At 38.0% G+C, this 27,831-nt stretch overlaps 1 protein-coding gene across 6 annotated transcripts in view; it reads right to left on the bottom strand.

The window, feature by feature from the left end:
- KCNK2 (potassium two pore domain channel subfamily K member 2) overlaps positions 1–27,831 on the bottom strand; it is a 458,301-nt gene that overhangs the window by 213,069 nt on the left and 217,401 nt on the right. For 2 of the 6 annotated variants that reach the window (XM_021102126.2, XM_084974433.1), the window contains 2 exons: positions 19,177–19,307; positions 16,913–17,111 (listed from right to left, as the gene is read on the bottom strand). The exons of the other annotated variants lie outside the window; for them this stretch is intronic. In XM_021102126.2, coding sequence (XP_020957785.1) covers positions 16,913–16,946 — 34 coding nt within the window. In that variant the 5' untranslated portion in view covers positions 16,947–17,111; positions 19,177–19,307. The remainder of the gene's footprint in view (positions 1–16,912; positions 17,112–19,176; positions 19,308–27,831) is intronic. 6 annotated transcript variants of the gene reach the window in all.

Raw genomic sequence — 27,831 nt, forward strand, 5'->3', positions numbered from 1 at the left:
TGGAGGTTCCCAGGCTAGGGGTCTAATCCGCGCTGTTGCTTCTGGCCTTTGCCTCAGCCACAGCAACGTAGGTTCCGTAGGTTCCAAGCTGCATCTGCGACCTATAGCACAGCTCAGGGCAACGCTGGATTCTTAACCCGCTGAGCGAGGCCAGGGATCGAACCCAAAACATCATGGTTCCTAGTCGGATTCGTTAACCACTGCGCCCCAATGCGAACTCCTGATGTTAACTTTTGAGTTTTGACAAGTAAACCGTGGTGATGTAAGACGTCAACATTCAGGGATGCTGGGGGAAGGGACCAGGCTACTGCGGAACTCTATGGTATCTTTGCAACGTTTACGTAAATCAAAATTACTCCAAAATAAAGCTTAAAAAAACCAAAAAACACAAACACTTTCCCCCTAAATTGGCAGAAGGACTCCAACCGCTACCTCATAGAAGAAGAGATAGAATGAAGCAAATAAAAAGTGCTTAATTTTTTTTCAACCTCATTGGTCAGCAAGGAACTGCAAATTAAAACCACACTGAGATACCATTTCACAAACACTGGAGTGGCTTGAATTACAGAGACTGACAGCACAAAATATGTGCAAGGATCCAAAACAACCAGAACTTTCACACATTCTAGCAATATTGTAAAATGACTTTTAAAAAAAACCTTCAAAAAACTGGTCGTTACTTATAAAGTATAAACTTACGACAGGACCCAGCAATTCCATGCCTGGTATTTAATCAAGAAAAATAAATAAACAGGGCCAGAAAAAGACGTGTACAAAATAGTCATAGCAGCTTATGCATCCTAGTAAAGAAAATGGAAAGAATACAAATACACATCAGCAGGGGGGAATGTAAACAAATGATAGTCTGTCTCTATACAGTGGATTGCTACTCAGCAATGAAAAGTATTGAATAATGGTATATAGAAAAATAGGGATGAATTTTAAAACATTATTCTAATGAAATACATCAGACATTAAAATGAACTATTAAATTATTCAATTTCTATGAAGTTCCACAACAGCAAGACCAGGTTATAGTGACAGAAATCAGACCAGTGGTTGCCGAGGTGTTGGAAGGAATGTACTGCAAAAGGACATGATTGAGCTTTCCGGGTAATGGAAATGCTCTAAAGTCATCTTCTGGATATTAAATCCACAGATGCTCAAGGACCATAGTCGGCCCTCTGTATCCACGGGTTCCACATCCATTGATATGGAGGGCCTACTACATATGTATTTTTAAAAATTTGTGTTTAAGTGGACCCGCACAGTTCAAAACCACATTGTTCAGAGTTCAACTGTGTATCTTCATGTGAGTGTAACATGGTGAATGCATTTGTCAAAAGCCTTTGAACTGTACACTTATTACAGTTCAAAGCTGATATACCATAATCTTGAAAAATGCAAAAACTTTATGGGAAAGAGGGAAAGTTTTACCAAAGGAAAATGAATAGTTTAAATGTCTCTGCTGTTAAGGAAGAACTAAAATAACTTCGTATATCTGCTAAGAATTAGGATGACAATGACAAAATAGACCAAGAGAAAGTAGGAAAAGGGAATTAAGATGATGCTGAAATAAAAGGTACAGACATTAAGAAAAAATAAAGTGAAGACATAATTCTAAAAGATGCTTAAAAAAAACACATTAAATTGTGTAACCTGTAGCAAGCTTAAGGAAAAAAAGAGAAAAATTTTAAATTACTTTTCTTAGGAATGAGACATGAGACAACCACAAATGCAGAAGGAATTGAAAGAATTTATAAGACATATTGCACACTAATATATAGCAATTAATTTGAAAAGCCAGGGTGAAGGGATTATTTTTAGTAAAATATAAAAATTATTAACATTAAGCAAAGAAAAGGAAGGAAACCTTCATTGGGAAATTTCTCTCTCTTTTTTTTTAATGGCTGCACTGAGTGGATATGTGGCATGTGGAAGTTCCTGGGCCAGAGACTGAATCTGAGCTGCAGCTGCAACCTAAACGCCAGATCCTTTAACCCACTGCACTGGGCCAGGGGATTGAACCCACACCTCGGCAGTGACCCAAGCTGCTGCAGTTGGATTTTTACCCACTGTGCCACAGCAGGAACTCCTGGCCAATTTTTATAGAAGTGAATGAAAGGCAAATAATATCCATCATATATTTTCATAGCTGAGGTCTATCAGACTTTCATAGAATATAATTTTTTTTGTTGTTTTTTTGTCTTTTAGGGCCCTGCCTGCAATATATGGAGGTTCCCAGGCTAGGGGTCCAGTCGGAGCTGTAGCTGCTGGCCTGCACCACAGCCTCAGCAAGGAGGGATCTGAGCTGCGTCTGCAGCCTACACCATAGCTCACAGCAATGCCAGATCCTTAACCTACCGAGCAAGGCCAGGGATCAAACCCGTGTCCTCATGGATGCTAGGTGGGTTCGTTAACCACTGAGCCACAACGGGAACTCCTCATAGAATATAATTCATATTATTCCAAACCACAGAAAACATGGGCAGTGTCCCAATTTTATATAAAGTTAGCATAAATTACATATCAAAGCTTCATTGAAATAGATCACTTCCACTTAGGAAAGTAACTGTAAATAGTCAAAATAAAATTTCAACAAATACAGCTACATATCAACAAAAATCTCAAAATGAGTAGGATTTATACTAGGTGTACTGGAAAAGCTTTGAATTAGAAAGCCTATCATCATAATTTAGTGTTTTATAAAATCGAAGGAAAACAACTCATATGACCATATTTGAATTATTATCAAATGTCATGTTGAAGTGATATTTGATAATATGTAACAACTAATCACAGTAATAACCTTTAGGTAAGACAGGAAAAGGGAATCACTGAAATACCTACTAAAACCAAGAGTCAAAAGTATCCACAATGTCAAAATAATAGGAAGAATCCAGTAAAACTCAGGAATCAAGCAGAGATGTTATCACTACATTTATTCAATTTTAGTCTTGAAATTCTAACAAAAACAATAAGATAGAAATGTAAACAGTTGGTATACATATTGAGAATGAAGAGATTAAAACTCTCTATTTTGCTGAGGATATGATTATATACTTAAAAATCCAAGAGAATTTTAAAAAATGAAAAGCTACGAGCATCGATAAGAGAATTTATGGAATGACCGTATACCAGGTAAATACTGAAATCAATAGATTTTTCTCTTCTCTAGTAACATATGTCCTTAGAAAAAGAAAAAGGAGAAAATATTCCCTTTGAAACAACAATATAAAGAATTGACTCATGGAACTATGAAATCTGTGAATTATATTAATCTTTTTTTTTTCTTTTTACAGCCACACCCAGGGTATATGGAAGTTTCTGGGCCAGGGATCAAATTGGAGCTGTAGCTGAGGTGTATGCCAAGCCAAGGCAACACTGGATCCTTAACCCACTAAGCAAGGCCAGGGATCGAACCCGCATCCTCACAGAAACGTCAGGTCCGTAACCTGCTGAGCCACAATGGGAATTCCCTGAATCATACTAATCTTAATATTTGATGAGGGTGTAGTTCAACTTGGGGTAGAAAAAATAATCTGTTGAACAAAATTTCTCCCCAAACTGGGTATCCATCCTGAAAAAACTAATTAGACTAATCTTATCTCATGCCATTTATTAAAAAAAAAAAAAAGGTACATTAAGGTGTAAGATATAACCACAATTTTAATATTTTATTAGGACTTCTTGGGAAGACACAGAAGCAAAGAAAGAATTGTGTAGCAGAAAATACTATAAATAAAGACAGTAAACAAAGAATAGAAAACATGTTTGCAATGTAGATGACAGATAAGAGTTTAAAAGCTATAATTATATCAAGAGCTTTTCAAATTGACAAGAAACAGGCAACAGCCTAAGAGGAAAATGAGCAACAGATATAAATTAGGAATTCACAGATGAGCAAACCCAAATGGCCAATAAATACACATAAATATATTTTTTAATTCACTAATAGGAAATTGAAACCAAATTAACAATAAGGCATTACTTTAACCTATGGGACAGGCAAATATTTTAAGTAGTGATGATATTGTCAGTGGGAACATGTGGAAAAAAGCATTTTCTACCCTGCTGGCAGCAGTGCAAATGGGTACAGCTTCTTTAGAAAGCAATCTGGCAAGATTTATTAAAATTCAAAGTACATAAACTTTTTGACCCAGCAATCTCTCTCCTGGGTATATATCCCATAGCAATATAACCCCTAGTAAATAAGATATGTGAGCCCAGATGTTTATTACAGTACTCTGTAGTGGCAAAAATATGTACACAAAGAGGTAAATTGTGGTGATCCATAGAGCAAAATATTATTCACATAATTCAGAAAATTTAGGGAGTCCACAGGACATAATATTATTGATCATATCTGCTAACCTGGAGGGGTTTCCAAAAGTAACTAGTGTGTGAGAAAAGTAAGAGGCAAAAAAAAATTCTATATAATACAGTCTCACTTTTGCAGAGCCAACAATAACAAAAACATATACACATATGTGTACATATGTGCACATGTACATATGTATATATGTGATATCTGTTTCAATAACTGTCAGGGAATTTACAGAAGAATTCATGTGAGACTACACTAGTTAAGGGAGTTTACACTTGCTGATGTTTATATGACTTCAAGTGGTTTGAGCAGGAGAGGCAAATATGCAGGGAAGAAGAAAGAGAGTAGGGGCTAAAAGGAGAAAGAAAAAGGAAACGTTATACTGAAATGAAAGCATTATGATAAGCTTGTTTCCATAAAATTATGTTTGCAGAGATATGCCTATTTTCTGACCTATACAGGGAACGTGTAACTATATGCATTGAGTCTGCTTTTCTAAGCACTTTCTGTGCAGTAACTTATTTAAACTTCGCAGCCACCCTGTGAGGTTCAAATAATTTTTTTCATTTAACAAATGAGAAAACTAAGAGGTTAAATAATGTTTCCAAAGTTATACGATTATTGAGCCCCTGGGCTTGGGTTTGGACCCAGGTAGTGTGACCCTGAAGCCTTGACTCTTCCCCACTAGACACACTGGCTTGTAACCAATTTATGTGCAGGACATATTATTAAGCTAAATACACACCTGCAATGTAATGAGTATATATAATTTTATTTCAGTAAAAAGATAAATTTCTGTAGATATGTATGTTTGAGCAAGAACAGTGCTGTAGCAGTCTAATCTGTAGGCTGTTAATTTATTAGCTCTGGTGAGGGGATGGCTATAAAAACAATGGTGGAGCAATTAGCTTTACTTTCATATATCACTAATACATATCTGATAATCAGCCAGATGGTTTCCTATACAGTGAAAACCATTCATGAATCACTGAAGGTTTATTTCTTTTTTTTTTTTCTCATTTAGGCCTCTTTAACATTTAAGTAACATTTGTTCAGTGGGAATTTCACTGAAATGAAAAGCTTTATGAAAGAGGTGGTATTTAGTGTATAGGTAAGATTTTAAGAAGTCATAGGAATAGTGTGAGAAAAATTTTAGGGCAGAAAACTGCAAGTCATCTTCAAAACGTCTATTGCTACAGAACCTGTCCTAGCCCAGGTGGTTTTGCATGAAGGCAGTATCAATAAACCTGGAAGAATGCATAGGTTTATGCAGTCTCAAATGCCAGGATACTCTCTGGGCAAGTGGACTAGGCACCTGCAACACTGGGCTTCTTAACATTGTGAACTAACTGTGAGAAGATGCCATGGATGCTGTGTGGACACCTGACATGGCCCCAGCCTTGGCTCCACCCTGAAAGTCATCTGTCAAATACTGGCCTCAACCAGAGAGTGCTTTAGTCCATGTGGCTTATGGGTCCACAGGGTGTCAGGGCAGGGCTGTGTCTGGCAGACGCACACTCCTCATCCTGTTGCTACACCTGCCTCAGGTACTTCATGCCACCGCTACTTTGCCAGGAGCAAAATAAATGTACCCGTCCACAAAAGGGGACACACTTCCTTTCTCCTGCTGGATTCTTTACTTCTGCAACAGCTTTGCTTTCTGCCCCCAGGTGGACTTCCTTGCAGTGGCAGGGAAAATCCCCAGCGCTGGGTATGCAGATTTGTCCCTTCTCTTCTGTGTCGTAATAACAAGACATCAAAGCCAGGAGGATGTAGTGATGGGAAACAAAACAGAACAAAACAGAGCATAATGTAAAACTGAGGGCCAGCTACCTGGAATCGCGCATAATCACTATAATAGATCAACCTGGCTTTGAGCAACATCCCTCACCCAAGTTTTCTCACCTGGGAAAGAGTATCTTATAAACTAAAAATTATTTTTTTAATGTATAATTGTTTCACACCATTCCCATTGTTAGTCAAGGTCAATGTCAAAACAAATCTAGGAATCTGGTGCTTACTAAAGACATCTGCTGATCAATAGACTTTAGCTGTTATATGTATCCTTAGATGCTAAATCTGTTTGCAACATGCCCAGGCCCACTAACTAGGGCACTCAACTCTTGACTATAATTGTTATGGAGTTATTTAAAGTAAAATACTGCCATGTCTTTCCATTCTCAAAATGCTTCAGTGTAACTCAATTCAAGCTATAAAATAATACTGAAGTGACATACTTATGGCCGGGGGCAGATATTAAAAGGAGATTCATTAAAAAGTCACTGAACTGACAAGATCAGTTATGCACAGCTGGATAATACAGCAGGAATTCTCTTTGTCAAAGAGAGGTACAAAGAAAGACGTTTTCGTAATAGACAGTTGGCCAGAGCCCAAAGAGCCCATGTATTTCCAAGAATAAATTTCTTTTGTAATTTAACTGTACAAGAAAAAAAAAAAGCAACAACAAAAAATAAACTAAACCTTAGAGAAAGTTTCTAAAACACAAAACTGGTCCTTTGAAAGGGATTTACACAGCTGTTTCATAGTAGCAATAACTCCATTAAAGTAGAAGTCTCACATTTTAGGATCACTTCCTTTAGTGAAAAAATTTATAGGCTATGGAAAGTCATATGTAAACAACTATACTATTCGGACTTGGATATTATATAATTGGCTCTCTCTCTTCAGTCCCAGTAAATCCTTTTTTACTCATGCAAATCTACCCTCATTGATAAAAGCAATTCTAGACTTATATCCTCTTGGAAGGAAAGAATAAAGAAACAAATCACTGATTTCTGAGTTTCAAAAGCCAAATGCTTTATATATACATTAAAGTTGGAAAAATCATGGTGTATGAATGTTAAGTTTTTTTCTTTTCTACTTCAGGGAACATAAAGATAATCTGGGCTGGAAAAAGGAGATAAAAATCAGAAACAGGAAGATAGATTAAGAAAGGACCCTATACCCTCCCCTGACCTAGGCCAAGTCAGGCAGGGAGAGAATGCACCTCCTCAGACAGGTGTGGGGAATCCCAGAGGAGCCTGTGGCCTGGAACTTGCTAGGCAGATCTCAGTACGACATTGCTAATTCTTTAAAATGCACTGTGCCCTGCTTGGCGTGATAGCATCTGAGCAGTAAGGCTGCACAAGGTGTCCAGCCAAAATGGGACCGAGGTGTCATCAAAGAGCCCCTGTGGACACAGAACAGAACAAGGGAACAAGCCACGCATCTCTCATGTCGTCTAAGAGGGGCTCAGAAATCGCCAGCCTTGTTGAGTCCTGATGTTTAGGACAAGAAGGATACAATTTTTGAGAACTCCAATCAGATATGGCACAGCCAGTGTTACCAAGGCAAATGTCAAAATATCCATGCGAAGGACTTGGATCTCTAAAAGCGCCCAAACCTAGACACAAATCTAGAATCTGAGAAGATCCTGAATTGACTGAAACAATGGAAGAAACCCCACATGGATCTAAGATGAGAGTTCTACCAAGCAAAATGGGGAACTTGAAATAAAAGTTAAGTTCACTTTATAGAAAAATCAAAGCATATTTCTTAAACATTGAGGTTTACAGGCTGAGAATTATAAGTACGTCACATGACTACCTCAAGCAAAATTTTCTCATTGTCCAAAGATAGATGACAATTACTATAAAGTTAAAGAATGTTCTTAATATCCAATATCCAACCATCATCTATCAATGAAAAGTATATACGCTGCAATTTTTTTTTTAACTTGGATCATTTTAAACTATTGAAAGGAGTAAAACTTCTCATCATTATTGAAATGTGTTTGATTATACAGGAAGATTAGAGTTAGCTAGACCAGGAGACTTATAAAATGAAATTAAGAGGTGATATTTTATGTATGACATTTTAGTTGGAGTTTCTTTAATCCCAGTTATTTGTCTGCGTATATGTGGTGGGAACAAAGAATAAAGTATAGAGGGAAGTTTTTGGAATTCACACATCCAGATGATTACTGTCCTGAAATAATCACACTGGGAAACCATTAAGATCTAAAGGTGTTGGTTTTGAAAATATTTTTGGAAACCCTCTTTTGAAGTTGGCTTCTGAGATGATATACGAGCCCCACAAGAAAATAGGTGTTGTCACCGGGTTTTAGCCAATTTACAAGACATTCAAGAAAGGTAGTCTTAAAGTCTTTGTAGTCAGACCTTATCTTTGATTATTAATAATACTTCCAAGCTCAAAACACTGATTCAATAAATAAGTCCCAAATAGTATTAATAGGGTTCATAGCACAAAATCATCCTTAAAGAATGCCCCCCCTGAAAATGTCCAAAACATCACCCTTCAGAATGACACCTAATGAACTACCAAAGAATGAGCACAGATGATAGAAAATGCACATTCATTCAACAAGGGAGGAAAAGACAGTCAAACTATGAACTTTGACTAACAGATTTATGATGACTCATGTTGAACTAAATCCTCTAGCTTTTCTTTCTTAATAAAACATGGTCAAAAAGCATAGTCTCCTTTTTACAAGCGAAACAATAATGTCGTTTCAAAGAAAGGAAGGAGAGCATAACAGAGGCAAACCAGCTGGAGTGTTCTCCATGCGAGGCAAAATAACCAAGCACTCTGGAAAACTGACAATGCAAGACGAGATGACCTAAAACACCACTAAATAAATCTCTTTAATGATCTTCCTTCCCTGGCCCCTAAAAAGAGTGCATGTGGTATGTCTGAATGTTGCCGATCCTCAACCTCTAATTTCAACCATATAGAAGGTGAATTAATTGCGATGTGTTCCAAATGACAATTTTAAACATTTTAATATTCATAAACAGAGTTTTTGATATTTAATAAACATTGATGCATCAACACTGACCAATTAGAACAGATATGACAACTAACAGGTACTAGCCATTAACAACTGACATTGTCATACTGGACGACTTATCTGAGCCCTGCTCTTGGGTGTTTCTCAAGGGGGAGAAAGAGCTCTTTTTACATAAAAATAGGGTTTTTTTCTTATGCGAACTCAGTTAAGAAATGCAAAGTCTCTCACTGTGACCTGCTTTTTAAAAAGTCTATAGGTTATTTCAGAAAAGGTAAAAAACAAACTGTAAAAATAAGCAATTTTATCTGTTCAGTAATTTTATTTGTTCAGAAGAAGCAAAGTGATATCACTTTATCAGACAGAAAAGGTCTTCCTGATATTTTGATTTTTCTTTTAAATTGAAGTATAATGGAGAATATTATATAAGTTGCAGGTATATAATATAGTGATTCATAATTTTAAAAGTTATATTCCATTTGTAGTTATACAATATTGGCTATATTCCCTGCATTGTACAATAATATATCCTTGTAGCTTGTTTTTACGTAATAGTTTGTATGTAACAGTTTGTACCTCTTAATTCTCTACCCGTATATCGCCCCTCCTCCATTTCCTCTCCCCACTGGTAACCACTTGTTTGTTCTCTGTATCTCTGAGTTTGTTTCTTTTCTATCATAAAAATTACATGCAGTCCAGGCTCTGTTGGAGAAAACCATGCTATAACCAGTTACTGATAATGGTGGAATAAGGATAAAAGGGCTTGTACTATCAAATACTTAGGACATAGAAGATTACAGAATTATTCCAAAGAGTAACAGGCATTTCTTAGACTGCCTTTTTTTTTTTTTTCATATTGAAAGAGAAATGCATTCCACAGGTGTTTGCCAGACCCAGCCACCTCCATCTCTTACTTGCGGCAGCCCCTAACACACACATCCTCTTTCTCTCTCTCCCTCTCTCTGTGTGTATATTTGTGTGTGTGTGTGTGTGTGTGTATTTCTATCTCCATTTAATTTTTCTCTTGATTCTTCATTGAAACTTTGGCCGGGGGCAGATATTAAAAGGAGACTCATTAAAGAGTCACTGAACTGACAAGTTCAGTTATGCACAGCTGGATAATACAGCGGGAATTCTCTTTGTCAAAGAGAGGTTATAAAGAAAGATGTCTTCATAATACAGAGTTGACCAGAGCCCAGAGAGCCCAATATTTTAAAACCACAAATCTGAAAATGTCCCTTCCCTACATAAAACTTTTCAAGAAGTCTCTATTGCTTTTAAAATGAAAGACCAAATCCTTAGCATGATTACATGGCCCTGAATGCTTGGCCCTGCCAATCTCATTTTTAACCCCTTCGATCTCCTTTTGAACCTCCCACTTTCATTCACTGTCTTCCTGCTACACATTCTTTGGCTGTACACATATATTCTTTCCACTGTCTTCACCAGCTGTTTCCTACTTACCTTACTTTTTTTTTTTTTTTTTTGTCTTTTTAGGGCCACACCTGCAGCATATGTAGGTTCCCAGGCTAAGGGTCAAATTGGAGCTTTAGCCCGCCGGCCTACACCACAGCCACAGCAACACGAGATCCGAGCTGTGTCTATGACCCACACCAAAGCTCACGTCAACGCCATATCCTTAACCTATTGAGTGAGGCCAGGGATCAAAGCTGCGTCCTCATGGATGCTAGTCAGATTCATTTCCACTGAGCCACGACGGGAACTCCTTCACGGGAACTCCTTCCTACTTATCTTTCGATTTCAGCTGTCACTTTGAAAAGGCATTCCCTGAATTCCCAGGTAATTTTTTTCTTATCATTATGAACTCATGGATTTAACATTAGGTGGATTTCAGTTCATTGCAATTATTTTTTTTCCCATTGGAATTATTATCCTGTTCAAATTGTCTCATTTTTAGCTAATAGTAGCCTTTGAAAATTGGTTCCACATTCGTGAACCAAGGTACAGATCTATCAGCCTTGAGAGCATCTTCATTATAGGATATGATAAAATATCTACGTTCATGTTCATCTTCTACATATCCTGACCTGTACTTGGACCCACCACACATTTCTCAAAGGTCTCTTGGCTTCTTTTGTTGGGAAAATGATATATTAAGACCACAACTTTTGTACTTAAGATTCTCATTGTTACTGAGAGCTTGGTGATTTTTTCTAGGCCTTTCCAGTGGACAGAGCTGGGTAATATATTTAGATTTACATCTACATCATACCAATCATATTACATACCTACCCTATTACATATGTTCTCAATTGCATATATATATATCTCCTATGTACAGTACATATGTATGTATATTAAGTACCTTATGAGTTAATACTGATATTTCCAATTCAAGTTCAATACTAAAAAGTTTATACTTCTTCCATATCTTCTGCATCTCATTTTTTCCCTATTAAAAATCCTGCTTTTCAAGGTCACAGGAGATGATAAAATTAGAATATATCATAATTAGTCATTTCTTTAATTCAGGTTACATATAGAATAATCTCAAAAAAATTAATATAACCAACAGTATGATTACAGACTACATTTAAAAAAACCTTTTTGTTTGACCCACATGACCACATCAATAGATGCAGAATGAGGATTTGAAAAAATTAAAACTCAGCCACAATAAAACCTCTTAGCGAATTATATCACATATTGTAGTAATTATAATTGAAGAAAACTTTCTTAATCTGATAAAGGGGTATTTACAAGCACCCCATCAAATGGTGAAGAGTCAGTCTTTTCCACCTGAGATCAGGAACAAATCGAAGGTGTTTGTTCTCACCACTCCTATTCAAAATAGTACTGAAAGCCTTAGCCAACACAATAGGGTGAGGAAAGGAACTAAAAGGCACATGTACTGGAAAGAATGAAATAAAACTGTCTCTATTCATAGGCTATGTGACCTACATGAAAAATCTAAATAACTTCCATATAAAGGTCTTAGAACTAGGAAATGAGCTTAGAAAACTCACAAGATAAACGTCAATACATAAAAACAATCTAACATACTTTTATATACCAGCAATAAAAATTAGAAACAGAATTTTTAAAGTGTCATCTAGAATAGCTTCAACAAATGAAGTAACTAGGTATGAATCTAATTGATAATTTTAAAGGAACTCTCAACACCAACAATAAGAAAACAAATATCCAATAAAAAAATGAACAAAAGATTTGAACAGACATTTCACCCAACAAGATATTCAGATCATAAATAAGCACGTGAAAAGATGCTCACCATCTTAAAACCATAATGAGATGCCATTATCCACCTATTAGAATGGAGAGGAAGTAAAAACAACCAAACAGTGAAACTGACTGATGATGCCAAGTGCTGACAAGGAGGCAGAGTAACTAGACTTCTCAAACATTGCTTGTGGGAACGGAAATTTTCATGAAATGCCATCAACTGAGGAAGGTATCATACAGAACAAGAGGCAAAGTTAACCTTTCAAATGAAAAGAAAATTAAGAACTTAGCTAAGAGAATATTGCACGCAGAGCTGCTGATTAAAAAAAATCAACACACTTAAGTTGCCTAATGGATAATTTGTGTGAGATATTTGGCCCCTGCTGATATACAGTTGGCTGGTTTTCTCTTGCACCTGTAAATTGTGGTTCTCGCAGGCTAATATCTTCAGTCATACCAAGGAAGACTTCTGATACTAGACACAAATCAACAGATATAACCCTGCCCTCAGTCTCACAATTTATGCCTACAAGAAGAGGTTTATCAGCCTTCGAGGAGCTATGGAGCAGAGTTTTACGTGATGTTATCACTTTCCTAATTGGTTATAAATGTGTGTATATGTCATATATATAAATAATATAAATAAATAACAATATAAATATAAGACAAATAAAATAACATAAATTACATAAAACAAAATTGTCCAGATTTATGGCATTTTAGACAAGGAAGGTGGCCAAGAGCACGACTGTGGCCTTAACTCCTCTGTAAAATAAAAAATTTAATGAGCAAACACAAGCACTTCTACTTTGTAGAAGTGTTTTGGATATATGGGTAGCAGAGGAGACAGGAAATCTGGGACGCAGGTTTTCTGCACACCTAACTGGGGTTGAACCTAGGTGCAGTATCTCTTTTTGTATGTCTGATTGCCTGGACCTCTGTAGAGGCATAAAACAAGGTGTTAATTAGAGCTCAAGTTTAAGGTTCCTATTAAGGCATGAGAGAAGCAGACGAATCATATATTTCTGGATAAAAATCAGAGATAGTCATAAAACCATTAGACAAATTATACTAGATGCAAAGTCTCACTTTATATTTAGCCTTCTCCTTGGACAATTCTGCCCAATCTCTGTTTTATTACTCATATTATACAGTAAATAGAGTACATATAGCAGCCCTCTCTACTTTAAAAGTGAGGAAAACATGAAATTATACATGTAGAAACATTTTAAAAGAAAATGGCACTAGGGAGATGCAAGACAATATTTTCTTTAATAGCTGCGGCTAACACTCTCCCAAGCAGAAAGTAACTTTCCAGACAGGAAATCTAATAGCTAGATTGTTCTTTCATGTCTGTGATGTGTAAACAATAGCTAAGCTAGTTTAAGCAGTAGTATAAGAATGGTGGTTCTGCCAGGTGCTTTGCACTTGCCGTTGTAACAAATGGGCACAATAAATTAACTCATGAAAATATACCATCCACTTAAAACTTTGGCTTTTACAGGCAGCGTAGAAAGATGTCAGAGTCCTGCTGCCTATCCCTGGGAACTATATCTACCCACTTATGATGAATCATGATGGAGGATAATGTGAGGAAAAGAATGTATGCACATACGCGTGACTGGGTCACTTTGCTGTGCAGTAGGAAACTGACAGAACACTGTAAACCAACTGAAATGGAAACAATAAAAATCATTTAAAAAAAGAGAAAGATGTCATAGGAACGATTCTGAAGATTAACAATTTCAGTCCTTACACTCTCCAAAACCATTTCTGCTGAGAATGACTTTGCTGGCTATGGTGGGTTTCCTAAGATGATTAGACACAGGATGAAAGGGGAAATTAATTAACCAAGACCAACTTAGCATTTCTACTCTTTTCGGCACTGAAGACTGTAGAACAGTCAGTCAAATTGATTTAGACTACCTAACACATCTAAAACACCACACACACACACAAGACTGCATAATTTTCAAGTCACTCTTTCCAATTGCCTTGTTCTTGTACTGCACTTGTTAACAGCTTTGCTTTACAATTTCCTTGTATGTAGAGCCTGTCAGGCGGAGAAGAGATATTTCTATTGAGTTCCACCTTTGGATAGCATTTAGCACAAGCAAGAAATTTAGGTTATATTAAACATCTAGAATTACCAGAATGACAAAATTAAAAAGATCTCTAAAGTTCATGGAGGTTAACTATCTTACAGGGCAAGCAGTTGACATAAACTATTTCATTTAATCTTTACAATAATTCTAAAAGGGAATAATTATTAACCTCATTTTATACACAGGAAACCAGACGCTTAGAGCTTAAGTAATCTGCTCACAGTCACGCAGTTTATTAGTGAGGAATCTGGAATTTCAATACACATTGGTCTGATTCAAACTACTTGCTTTCCTTCCACACTGAACCTCTCCATCTACCAGTGGCTGATTTCTCCTGATACAGCACATCTTTGGACAGTCCTGGCAAGAGAGCTTTCTCAGGTCAAACAACTAACTAGGAAAAAATTATAATGTGCCATTAAAATTCAAGTTACCATTTGCCATAAATAACAACATCCCGATCCTGGGAGGGGGAGGGGCTTCTAAGCCTATTATTTCCTTTTGAAGATAATCCTCAAAATCACTCTACCACACACAGGTTTCAGATTATAACCAAATGCCATATCTTTCCTTGAAAAGGAAGACCTGAGAATTATCTAAAGTTACATCATTTCTTGATTGAGGTCTCAGAATTCTGCATAACAAATCTAGGTGGTTTTAGCCTAAAAAGGTGTTCAGATAGATAATATCACCCAATCTTTTAATTCTTAAAAGAACTTCCAAGTGATTCCTATAGAATATCTTACTATAATTATAGTTACATTCTGATAGATCTGCCTGGATATATCACTTGTAAAATACACCTCCAAGTAAGAGACTGAACTGAACACGTTAATGGGATAATTTGAGCTTATCCAAATGTTATATACGATTATGCAGAAGTCTTTAGCACTGATGATAATTGTTGCTTAGTTATAGCTTCCATCATCTCCTGCCCAGAAGATCCCACCATCACGTCTAATAAGATGCAATAAAATCATGGGTACAGCATTCTTGTTTCCTGCTTGTAGTAATAGAAGGACATGCGTTTAGTTTAACAAGTATCTACAGCAAATGATATAGAAAAAAAACAGAGTACTAGAACAGTGATCATATGAGATGGCATCTGTAATGAGTTTCCCTTGTCTCTCCAGCTCTCTCCCACTCACTGCCTTTCTCTGTATGTTTTACTTCTCTTCCGTCACTCCAGAAACACTTGGTTTGACTCCAAGAATCTCTTCATCCACTCAGCTCTTAGGTTATTTTCATGACCCTTACACCTAAAAAAAAATGATCTCCCCCATGTGAGGACTTGATCAGTGTCTTGACCTACCCACCAACCCTCAGCAGAGGGGGCTCCAAAATTGTTAATTCCAAGTCTCAATGCCTTAAACCCCAGCACCTGAAAATTACACACCAATTGGAAATAAGCTGATATTTTATATAATGAATTGCTCCAAAACTTGCTGATATCCCTTCAGATAAACAATTAAGTTGGACAACCTTTTTTGTCCTTCAAAAGAAAAATAACCAAGAATAGAAATCAATTAGAAATTTAGAAATTTGATTTTTAAAGAAATCCCTTATCAAAAGTAGCAAAGCAATGTAACCCCATTATTATACGGTTCTTGGTTAAACAGTCCAATCGCATTCATGGATCAATTCATAAAGTAAAATCCTGATATGAAATGATTACTATACAAAATGAATACCTGTTCTATTATCCAACAGCAGCATATGAAACTATTCAAAAACTATCATCTAAGTATGGACTCTGTGCCAGGCACTAAAGATGGACTTAGCTATATTTAATATTTACATGGAGTTATGCTACTGATAAATTGATTCACATTTTCCAAGACCATAACAATATTCTTATGGAGTCAGAAGTCTAACATAGAGGCGTCTAAACAATTTTCAAACAAAATTACTTATCAAATAAGTTATGGAAATATAAAAATTTAAAAAGGCATTAGCTCCCAAGTTTTAAACTATCATACCTTTTCTTCTCCATTTCCAATATTCTAAGCTGCTGCTTTCCTACTCTACAAATTAGATTCATGGAGGAAAGAGCTAATATCTAAGTAAATTACAGATAATGTGTGTCAAGCTACTTATGAAAAATTTGATTACAAGATTAACCATAACATGAGACCAAAGCAAACATCGTTTAAATGACTAGAATCCAAATGTAATGGAATTTGTACTTAATGCTGATCAATTTTGCATTGCCAGAAGTAGTACGTCACACAATAAATGCCTGATATAACATGCCTATTGCATAAAACATGCCCACGTTAACATGCAATTTATCTGTGTTGCAAGGTCATGGAAAAAATTCCAGTAACTAACCCTCTGTTGGAACCACCCAATGAGTTTAATTATAGACTTGTCTGTAATGAAGACTCCCTACATTAAATACTTGCTTGGAAATCTCCTCCACATACTCTAGAAATTTCAAAAATAATAAGACATTGCTAACACACTTACAGTAGAAGTTCCTTTTTGCTCGTGGGTTCATCATTTGGGGATGTTTTCATCAGGAGTCATCATGCTTTTGATCTTTAATGCCGTTCTTCCTCCAAGATTTCTTGTCCGTAATTTCCCAAACAGAGTCACTTGTACTAACAAGCCATCGTCCCATACTGTTTCCTTTTTCTGTGTGAACGTTACCCTGTAGATCAATTTCCTGTCCAAAAGCACCCAAAAATGAACAAATGCTGCTCTATGCAAGTGAAATGTGCCACTCAAACACTCTGTGTTTGCAGTTTGGTTCAAGAAGAAATTCCCTGATCGAAAGGAGGAACTATACCCCAGTTGTTCCAGAGAACTTAAAACACAGAAGCCTCTTCTTTGTGAATGAGCAGATCAAAATTGCCAGCGTCATTTATTCTCACTAGTCTGTGGCTCAAGTACTACTGCACCCGAAGCATCCATGTACTGTGTGCAGCCCAAAGACACTCCCAATTGCCACAGTAACAATATCCCAACTATATTTTAAAATCAGGCTTAGTATGCTTTGAAGTACATAATGTTTTCCATTCCTGAAAGGACAAAGAGATCTACATTGTCAAAGTTTATTTTTAAGCTCATGTGCTTGCTAAGTGCAGTGGCGAACAGGCTTTCCGTGCCTGTAGTACCATTGCTGGAACCTATTAATGCAAACAGATGAATCGTTGGCTTGGTTCCACATAGGCTCTTATTTCTTTTTTGCAAACCTTATCTAAATAGCATTGATTATAATTTTAAAAATCAAGAATGCTATTACTTTTCTGAGCTTGCTTGTTTTAATTTTATCAGTACAGGAGCAATGTAAGAAAGGCAAATAAGAGGAAAGTTTCAAATAGCTTTTGCTGAGATAAGAACATTAGTAATTAGAGGTAGATTCTGTTTCTGGAGAGAGTTTGAGGGGCATTTTGGAGACAGTACAAATGACAACAAATTTTAAATAAAGGAGCCAAAATAAAGAATGAAAGAGGGAGTAAGTGAGAGAAAAGAGGAGGTAAGGAGAGAGGATGAGCAAAAGTCAGAGAGAGTGAGTAAGTGAGTGAGAGAGAAAGATACGTTGACTATTAGCAATAATTCTTCACATATTTTCTTATTGTTGGGGAAGCAAATTTTGCTCTGGTTTGTATAACCCCCTACCAGTCTGCTCAACTCACCAAAATTAGCCCACATGTCATCTAATACCAGACTAAGACTTGTAGAAACACATTATTGCTCTATTAGAGCCATAACAAAATACAGCTGAGCAGTGAGCATTAGGTGGTAGGGTGACCCTGAGGTAATACAATCCGTATTATGGAATTCTAGCCCAAATTTTGACCATCTGGTTTTGATATGATAATAAATGTGATAATGTACATTAAACACGAGTATTCAAGTAACATAATCCTTCCATCTGACTAAAACAATGCATACTTTCAAATCATATGAGAGAGGTTTGATAGACAGACACTTATATTTATGGCTGCACATATCAGAACAACCCTCGCCATGTGCAAACTTATTACATGTACACATACGCAGCAATAGCACACAAACTGTTAGTGGTTTTTCCAGAAATAAGAGTGAGGTTTCACTGAATCTACGCTCTCTCCTGGACATTCCTTTGTACAGTTGCACTAATTTGTGGGAGGCTTGGCTGAGATAGACGGGGACGGAAGAGGAATGGGAAAAATGATAATGCTAATTGGACCAGACAGAGATGTGAACCCCTGACCTTGGCTGCATTAGTACCATCTGATGCTATAATCTGATGAAGTACCCAACCACGGGCAACTTGAAAAATAAACTAAATCAGATTATCCTTATCCTGTTTTAACTTCGTGGGAAAGAGTTTCTGCATTTCAAATCCAGATATTACCATATTACTAGAGGTCAAGTAATTCAGTGCTGTAAATGATTCTAAAGTCTAGACATTAAGATCCCTTTAAATTAGCATCCTAGAACTAGACCAGTTGATGAAAAAGTCCTAACCCATGAGCATTTGCCGACCCCTCATATTTGTATGTGAGAAAGCTGAAGGGTGACCTGGAGGATGGAGAAGGTGGAAGCTGCTGGAATGAAAGTCATGCTGGGAATGACAAATGGTAGTTAGTAAGGGGTTGAAAGATAAGGAGGTATTAATGGTGGTTGAGGGCTTGTTTCCTCCTGATGTTCAAAGCTCCATGAGTCAGGTGAATGGTATTTGAAGGAGTTGGCACAAAATAAAAACCCCAAGTGCTGTTTCTTGGTTTGAACCAAACCCAAACCTTTTCAAAGGCGTGAAAACATGCAGCCACATTGGTGTGGTTTTCCTTTCCTGGGCCACTCTTCTTCCTGGTGCTGACCAGCACCACACTAAAGTCTTGCAACATGAGCCATTTCCACAGAATTTAAAATTCTGCCAAAAAAAAAAAAAAAGAGATTGGAAATTCCATGAGAATCGTTCTTCTTAGGAGATTTCCATCCCAGATTCCTAACTTGTGTGGCTTAGCATCTAAAATGCACTGCCAAACCTCCTGAGGTCCCTAATGCACTTATTTCCAATCACATTTCTGCATAGAGACCTCAAAGTAACAGTGAATGCAATGGTTTGTTGGGAAATAGTTTCTGTATGCCAGCACAAGATCTCCTTACCTATGTGGAAATGGGTTTGGAATGCCATTTGCAACACAAACATTGGGTTTGAATGTCCCCAGAAGATGTTCAATTTTTAGATATGTTTATACTCTCCCAAAAGGAAACAACCTACCTCAAAGTAACCCTTCAATTATTTTCTATTCTTTTGCTTCTGAGAAACTTAAAAATATTCTAAGACTATTTTCCTGGCAGTGTGTGACTGCCAAAACTTCTCCTATAGGTTCATTTCTCAGGAGAAAACTATATGGTAAATACAACCAAAATCTCACTAATTGGGACATGGTATCTGTCAGTCATTGCTTCATAATGCACTTACTCCAAAACTCAATGGCTTAAACTAATAGGCATTCATTATTGCTGAGTATTTAATAGGTCAGCATGACAATTCTGGTCTTATCTGAGCATCAGTTGCATGTAGGTAGGTGTGATGAGATACTGGCTGGGCTCTCTAACATGTTTGAGGGTCAACTTTCTGGAGGTTAATATAAGACTCAGCTTGGACAACTGAGCACTTCTCCTTTTACCTTCACTTGTACCTATCTTTCACATCCTTTCAGTAGGTTGGCTCAAGAATGCTCTCTGGCCAGCTTAAATATGTTTTCAAGGCAAGCAAAGGCAAGAGAGGAAGTGCAAATGCACAGATGCCTTTTAATGACTGTTTGGGTCAACTTGGACCACATTGGCCAAAGCAAGACACAAGGCTAAGGCCAGGGTCAGTGTGTATGTTTAGGGGTAAGGGGGATTCGCTGCCAAGGGATATAGATATAGAGGGGCATGGACAGTTGGGGCCATTTGTACAGTCTATCTACCGCAAGAATATTGAAATAAGAAACCAGTCATATTCAGTCACGTGGATAAATCTACAACAACATCAAGATACCTCAACCTGTGAAACTAGAACTAGCTTTCAGTACCAGAAGATGGAAGCAAAATCCCAAGCTGAAGCGGGTGAAGTGTCCCAAGAAAGCACAGGCAACACACAAACATGGCACCTGTGACAGAGGCGAACTTGGAGGTTTGGCCAGAGACACCCATGAGGAGCACGTGAGCCAAGCAAAGCCACCAACCATGCTGCAACCAAAGTTAGCACTCCCTAACAACAAGTTTATAACACGAATACTTGGATGACATCTCTCTGAACTAATTTTCGTTTTTTTTTTTTTTTTTGGTAAAGTATAGTTGATTGACAACGTTGTGCCAATTTCTGCTTCTACAGCAAAGTGACAGAGTCATAGACATATATATGCACTATACGATTCCTTTACTTCTTCTTCTTCTTCTCCTCCCCCTTCTCCTCCTCCTTAGGGCTGCACCCATGGCATATAGAAGTTCCCAGGCTAGGGGTTGAATCAGAGATGCAGCTGCTGGCCTATACCACAGTCACCACAATGTGGGATCCAAGACACATCTGCAAGCTACGCCACAGCTCATGGCAATGCTGGATCCTTAACCCACTAAGCAAGGCCAGGGATCAAACCCGCATCCTCATGGATACTAGTCAGGTTTGTTTCTGCAGGAACTCCGACATTCCTTTTCTTATGTTGTCTTCCATCATGCTCTACCCCAAGAGACTGGTTTTGTTCCCTGTGCTTATCCATTCTAAATGTAATAATTGGCATCTACCAATCCTAAACTCCCAGTCCATGCCACTCCCTCCTACCTCCCCCTTGGCAACCTCAAGTCTGCTCTTTATGTCTGCATGTTTGTTTCCCTCTTGTAAGTAGGTTCATCTGTGCTATAGTTTAGATTCCACTTATAAGTGATATCACATGGTATTTGCCTTTCTCTTCTGACTTAGAATGAGAATCTCTACTTGCATCCGCGTTGCTGCAAATGGCATTATTTCTTTCTTTTTTATGGATGAGATGTATTCCATTGTATATTTGTACTACATCTTCTTAATCTATTCATTTATTGATGGATATTTACCTTGTTTCCATGTCTTGGCTATTGTAAATAGTGCTGCAATTAACATAGGGGTGCCTGTGTCTTTTTGAATTATAGTTTTGTCTGGACAGATGCCCAAGGGTGGGATTTCTGAACCACTATGGAAAACAGTATGGAAGTTCCTCAGAAAATTAAATATGGAGTAATTTTCTTGAAGGTGGTTGTGTGAAGAGGAATGCAGTCACAAATGCAATTGTTGGGAGTTCCTGTCGTGGCTCAGTGGTTAATGAATCCGACTAGGAACCATGAGGTTGCGGGTTTGATCCCTGGCCTTGCTTAGTGGGTTAAGGATCCGGCGTTGCCGTGAGCTGTGGTGTAGGTTGCAGACACGGCTCGGATCCCGCGTTGCTGTGGCTCTGGTGTAGGCCGGCGGCTACACCTCCGATTGGACCCCTAGCCTGGGAACCTCCATATGCTACAGGAGCAGCCCTAGAAAAGGCAAAAAGACAAAAAAAAAAAATGCAATTGTCTACAGGAATCAACGGACTTGATTCAATAGACTAGAGTGGTGAAGATGAGGCTAACAGGAGAGATACTGATCAAGGGTATACTTTCTCCTCGCCGCCAGCCAATATTTTCTGTGAAGGACTGAGCACCGAGCGTGGCCACATATTAAAATTGTTTGTAATACTTCCTGATTTTGAAAATACCCTGAAAAACATCTGTAGGCATGATTTATCCCACAAGCCACTGTTCCGCATCTTCAGAGGTAGAGGTTTCATTTCCGTAGAGCACGCTCGAGAACTTCAACAAGCTCTCCAAATGTATATATTTAGGGCCTACATTAACAAATTATAAGAAGCGATTTGCCACTAGAGTATAAATAACCCAGAAACTACTGGCTCTTTCTAGAGTATCACAGAGTTAAAAGGTTCCTCAAGATATTTTATCTCCTGAAAATGTATGCCTTTCAAGGGATTGCCTTCTTCCATTCTTTATCCTTTATATGGAACTCGAGTCATTTCAGTATTCCATCCCAAAGTTAATTGCCCCTTACTTTTAAAATCAAGTCCCTCATGACACTTTAGTATATAATAGCTTTCTTTAGAAGGATATTGGCCTAATAATTTTATTTTGACCCCTCACATTGTTGATTTCTAGAATGCATGTTTTCCTATATAGATCTCTTCCTCTAGCATCCAGAAAACGTATTTATATTAAGCACTTATACTTCTCAACCTTGTTTATCTGAAAGACTGTTACTCACACTGCAGTTTTCTGAATTTCAAGTTTATTGATTCAACTTCTCCACCTGCATTTCTGGCTTCTTACCTCTTCTTGTTTACTCTATAGGCAGCCTGGAGGGAAGCCCTTTGAAATCCACAGATCTAACTCTTTCGTTTGCTCTGGGAAGACAGCTCTAACGAGGCATCTGATTCTTGGCATTGTTTGGAAGACTTTCCTATCTATTTCCAGACAAACAGAGTTTAACTGTACATGGATAACCCAAAGTCAAAAGGGGGGGGGCAGGTAAAGATGGTTTTCTTTAGCTTCCTAAACCAGGTCTCTCAAACACATCTTCATTACTCTGTTTTCAGACTCTTACTTGGAACTCAGGAAATACAAACACCCGCTCCAAAGTTCAGCATATTTTTATATCCTACTCTATACGAGCTTATGTATACTTCTTTTACCTCCTTTAATGCAGAGATTTGAGAATTAGCTGTTATGTTGGTACTGTTGCTACATCCGGATATTGATTGATTGATGGATTGACTGATGTTGTATTGTCACATCTTAGGCTCTTATATATACTCTCTTGACCTCAGTCTCCCAGGCCCTCAGACATTTCCTCTGTCTCAGCAGCTGACCTTGAGATATACTTGTGGGTAAATGGTTTTATACCTGAGGCCAAACAAGCCACATGTCTGGAGTCCCTGATTCCTCCCACCATTCCTAGAAACACCTATCACATGGCTTTCCCAAAGCTGCTGAAGGGACTAGGTGATAGAACTTTCTAAGTGTAAATGGATCAACACTCAGGAGGCAAACTGTGATTGATAGGAACTAGAGGATGGAAGAGAGCTGGTAGATAAATGTCTCCTCACTTCTTTCCCAGTATGAGCTGTTTAGACATAAGGTTTTGTCATGCCATCTGTCCAGACAAGATCACACATGGCCAGCAGGTACACAGCTGATGGAATGGCTACATCTCTTTGTGACTCTTTGTGAAGCAATGGTCAGCACAGTAACACATCATCTTTCATTTGCTTCCCATTGTTTTCTGCCACTCTTGCCTTTTCTCTCACTCTAGTTACCCTGGGATCCTCTTTCCAATAAAGCATTAGCACCACAGCCTTGTGTCAAGACCAGTTTTCAAGGTAATCTTGGGTAAGACAATGGTGTACGTATATGTGGGTATATAATTATATATATAGTTTTATATAGAAATATAGATATATATAACTATATATATGATATATTACATCTGCGATCATTTATTTCCCTTTGCTATTCTACATTAAATTCTATACCACATAAAGTCCTTAAGTGGTATATGGTGATATTTTGACACAAGATATTAATATAAAGAATCGACATACTTTTCAAAAATTTTTGTTATAGTTGATTTATAATGTTCTATCAATGTCTGCTGTACAGCAAAGTGACTCAGCTATACATATAGATACATTCTTTTTCTCATATTATCTTCCATATGTTCCATCACAAGTGATTGGATATAGTTATAACACTTTAGTACATAATAGTTTTCTCTCTATAAGGATACTGGCCTAATAATAAACCCCAGAGTTTTAGTTTGCTTTTTATGGTTTTCTTTTGTTCTTTGCTAGTGGAAAAAAAGCTTTACACAAAGTAATAAACATAAACTTTGTAAAATAGCAACATAAATTTTGGAAAATAATCAGTAAGAACACTAATCATTTAGGAAAGTGGGGTTTCAGACTCTCAAAATTATATAAATGGGATAAGTACCTTGCAAATTTTTAGCTTACATTTTTTATTTTCTTTTGAGGACCATACCCACAGGCACTGTGGTGTATGGTGTAGCTGCCAGCCTACACCGCAGCCACAGCAACTCAGAATCTTAGCTACACCACAGCTCAAGGCAACGCCAGATCCTTAACTCACTGAGTGAAGCCAGGGATCAAACCTGTGTCCTCATGGATGCTAATCAGATTCATTTCCACGGAGCCAAGACGAAGCTTAAAGTATTTTTTAGTTTAAGTATTTTTTTCTCTTAAATATCATGGAGCCTGAAACCAAAGCTCTGTTTTAATTGCTCTGCTAATATCAGAGGCACATTTTAAGATATATGTCCACATGACAGGTTTTTATACGTGGGCTATTTTACATCATGTTTGGTCAAAAATAAGGCAAACTTCTAGTGCCATTTGCAGTATTCTTTCATAATATAGTTAGCAAAACAATATAGATGCTTTAAAAGACTTTGTTTTTATACTTTTTACTGCTCAATTCTAAATCAAGGCATCATATTAATCTGTGGGTTGATAGTCCAGTATTATTAATCCAGATCAGTATCATTTACTTAAGTCAGCTTTATGGATCTTTTCAGAAATCAAACCATTTGTACTTGATTCATTGTTGCCTGTGGGAAAAGAATAATTTAATATTCACTCGCAGCTTATGTAAGAATCAACACTCTTCTAAACACAGAGGGGCAACCGCAGCCTGCACAGCCTTGAAATAAATCCGGCAAAATAATTTTAATCACAGCCTTTCAGCACTTAACCAAGCAGAGAGGTCAGGGAAGAAACACCATCGAAACAGAATTGTTGGTCCTGGGCCATTTGGGTGGGAGAGCCCCAGGGAGAGGAGTGAAATAAAGTAGGGGAAGGGGAGTTCCCGACATGGCTCAGTGGAAATAAATCTGACTAGCATCCATGAGGATGCAGGTTTGATCCCTGGCTTTGCTCAGTGGGTTAAGGATCCAGCACTGCTGTGAGCTGTGGAATAGGCTGCAGATGCAGTTTGGACCTGGCATTGCTGTGGCTGTACCCCAGGTGCCTCTGGGTGTGGCCCTAAAAAGACAAAAAAAAAATGAAATAAAAAATTTTTTTAAAAAAGGAGGTAAAGGAACCTCTGAGGTGGGGGATGAAGGGATGGGGTCTCTGGCCTCCTGGGGCAAAAGCAACTCCAAGAAGAAGGCAATCTGAGCATCCTGACCTGAGTATCCTTCCAGAGGCTGGAGGCATGGGAGCCTAGAGGGCCCCTCTCTTCTGGATCCAGCCTAGAGCAGCCTAAGTAGAAAAGAGACCTTACAGAGATCTGGAGAGAAGGCCTGGGGAAAGAGGAACAACAAGATCCTATAGCTAGCCCGGGGCCCAACGCACGGTAGGAGTTCCATGAAGTTTGTATTGACTGAAGAATAACCAAGTTTAGCTTCATATGGGCATATCCATGTGACATTGGTTGAGCAAATCACTTTTCACTTCTTCCTTTTGAGCTCTAATTTCTCCATCTGTGCAATGGGAATAATAATAATAATTCTTACTTTCAGAAGAAATTCAAGACTGAAATGCAATAATAATATAACTTTGTGAATTCCAAAGAAGTAACCCAATCCAGGAATGGAAAGTTATATAGCTGCATCTCTACGGCTTCTTTTTAAATATGCACAGATTTTTACGATTTGCCATCTTTTAGGTTCCCCTCAAAAGCAGATCCTGAGATGAGGACCTGTATCCAGGTAGTCCAGTCGAGGAGCAATTCCAAGAAGCAGGAGAGAGGGAATGGGAAGAGGTAAGGAAGAGGGAAAAGCTAATTTTTGAAGTTATTTCTATGGTCAACTGGGGCTTGATCTTGAAGGGGGGTTATCAAAAGTATATTAAGGAGTTCCCGTCGTGGCGCAGTGGTTAACGAATCCGACTAGGAACCATGAGGTTGCGGGTTCGGTCCCTGCCCTTGCTCAGTGGGTTAACGATCTGGCGTTGCCGTGAGCTGTGGTGTAGGTTGCAGACGTGGCTCGGATCCCGCGTTGCTGTGGCTCTGGCGTAGGCCGGTGGCTACAGCTCTGATTAGACCCCTAGCCTGGGAACCTCCATATGCCACGGGAGCGGCCCAAGAAATAGCAACAACAACAACAACAACAAAAAGACAAAAAAAAATAAAAATAAAAATAAAATAAAAAGTATATTAACACATCTTAGAACTATCCACCTGAGAGTCAACTTGGGATTAATTTATCTGTTACCACCCTCCATAAAGGATGATCTCAGAGGTGCTAAGCCCTTAACTTCTAGGGACAAGCGAATTCTTGATAAGAGAGCAGGTTTCCACCCGTAGCTATAGAAAGAAATTTGCACATCACAGAGGATGTCAGGAGTGAATTGAAGCCCACTTGGAGATGAGGCTCAGAGAATTGGAATAGAGTCACTAGAGATATCAGATACAGTTTAGTAGCTAAAAATCAAAGCCAATTTTCTCTTTGGCACGCTTCTATTTAATATAACATATAATTTAACATGGAGTAGAAGTCTGGTGTTTGCCGGACCCACGTGCTTCACAGAAATCTTAATGAACTTAATCTTAAAATCAGTTCCATACCTTTTGAGAGCCCAAGGACCCCCAGCCTTGCCTTCTGCAGATTCCTGGCAGTTTTCATCGTTAAGCATCTCTGTCTCTTGGCCCACGACCTAGAGTTGCAAAACCCCAATCTCTACATCAATTTCCACTGAAGCACTATGTGAGCCGAGTAGCTTTAAGGCTTAGGGGATCCTGAAAGGGGCACACCTCACATTGCCTCATGTCTGTCATCTTGCTCCTCCGCTCCATCAGCTCCCTCCTTATCCTACATCTTTCAGCTTGCTCACAAATGCATCACATTTTCTCGCTCACACAGCAGAGGTCCATCCATACTTCATTCTTAGAAGCTTGGCTTTTCTCTACAAAATTGGATTTCTACCTACATGGAATTCTTATAGAAACTACTAAATTTTTTCTCTCTATCATGAAATAAGGATATAAAATTTTCTCTGAGTGGCTCAATAAAACTATTTTTGAGGGAAAAAAAGTCTTGTCATAAACAGCTTTTTTTGTTCTAAATGATCATTTGCACAAAATGTAATACTCATGGCAGATGAGCTCAAAGCCCCCTTTTTAAATTTTTTTTATTTTTTATTTTTTTACTTTTTTGCTTTTTAGAGCCGTACCTGTGGCATATGGAATTTCCCAGGCTAGGGGCTGAATCAGAGCTACAGCGGCCAGCCTACATCACAGTCACAGCAACGTGGGATCCAAGCCACGTCTGTGATGTACCCTATAGCTCATGGCAACACTGGATTCCAAACCCACTGAGCAAAGCCAAAGATTGAACCCACATCCTCATGGATACTGGTTGGATTCGTTTCCACGGTGCC

Source organism: Sus scrofa, chromosome 9, assembly GCF_054392235.1.
Source record: "Sus scrofa isolate SSC_HxYL_T2T_F1_AM1 chromosome 9, Sscrofa_HxYL_maternal_Yorkshire_Landrace_v2.0, whole genome shotgun sequence".
Lineage (NCBI taxonomy): Eukaryota > Metazoa > Chordata > Mammalia > Artiodactyla > Suidae > Sus > Sus scrofa.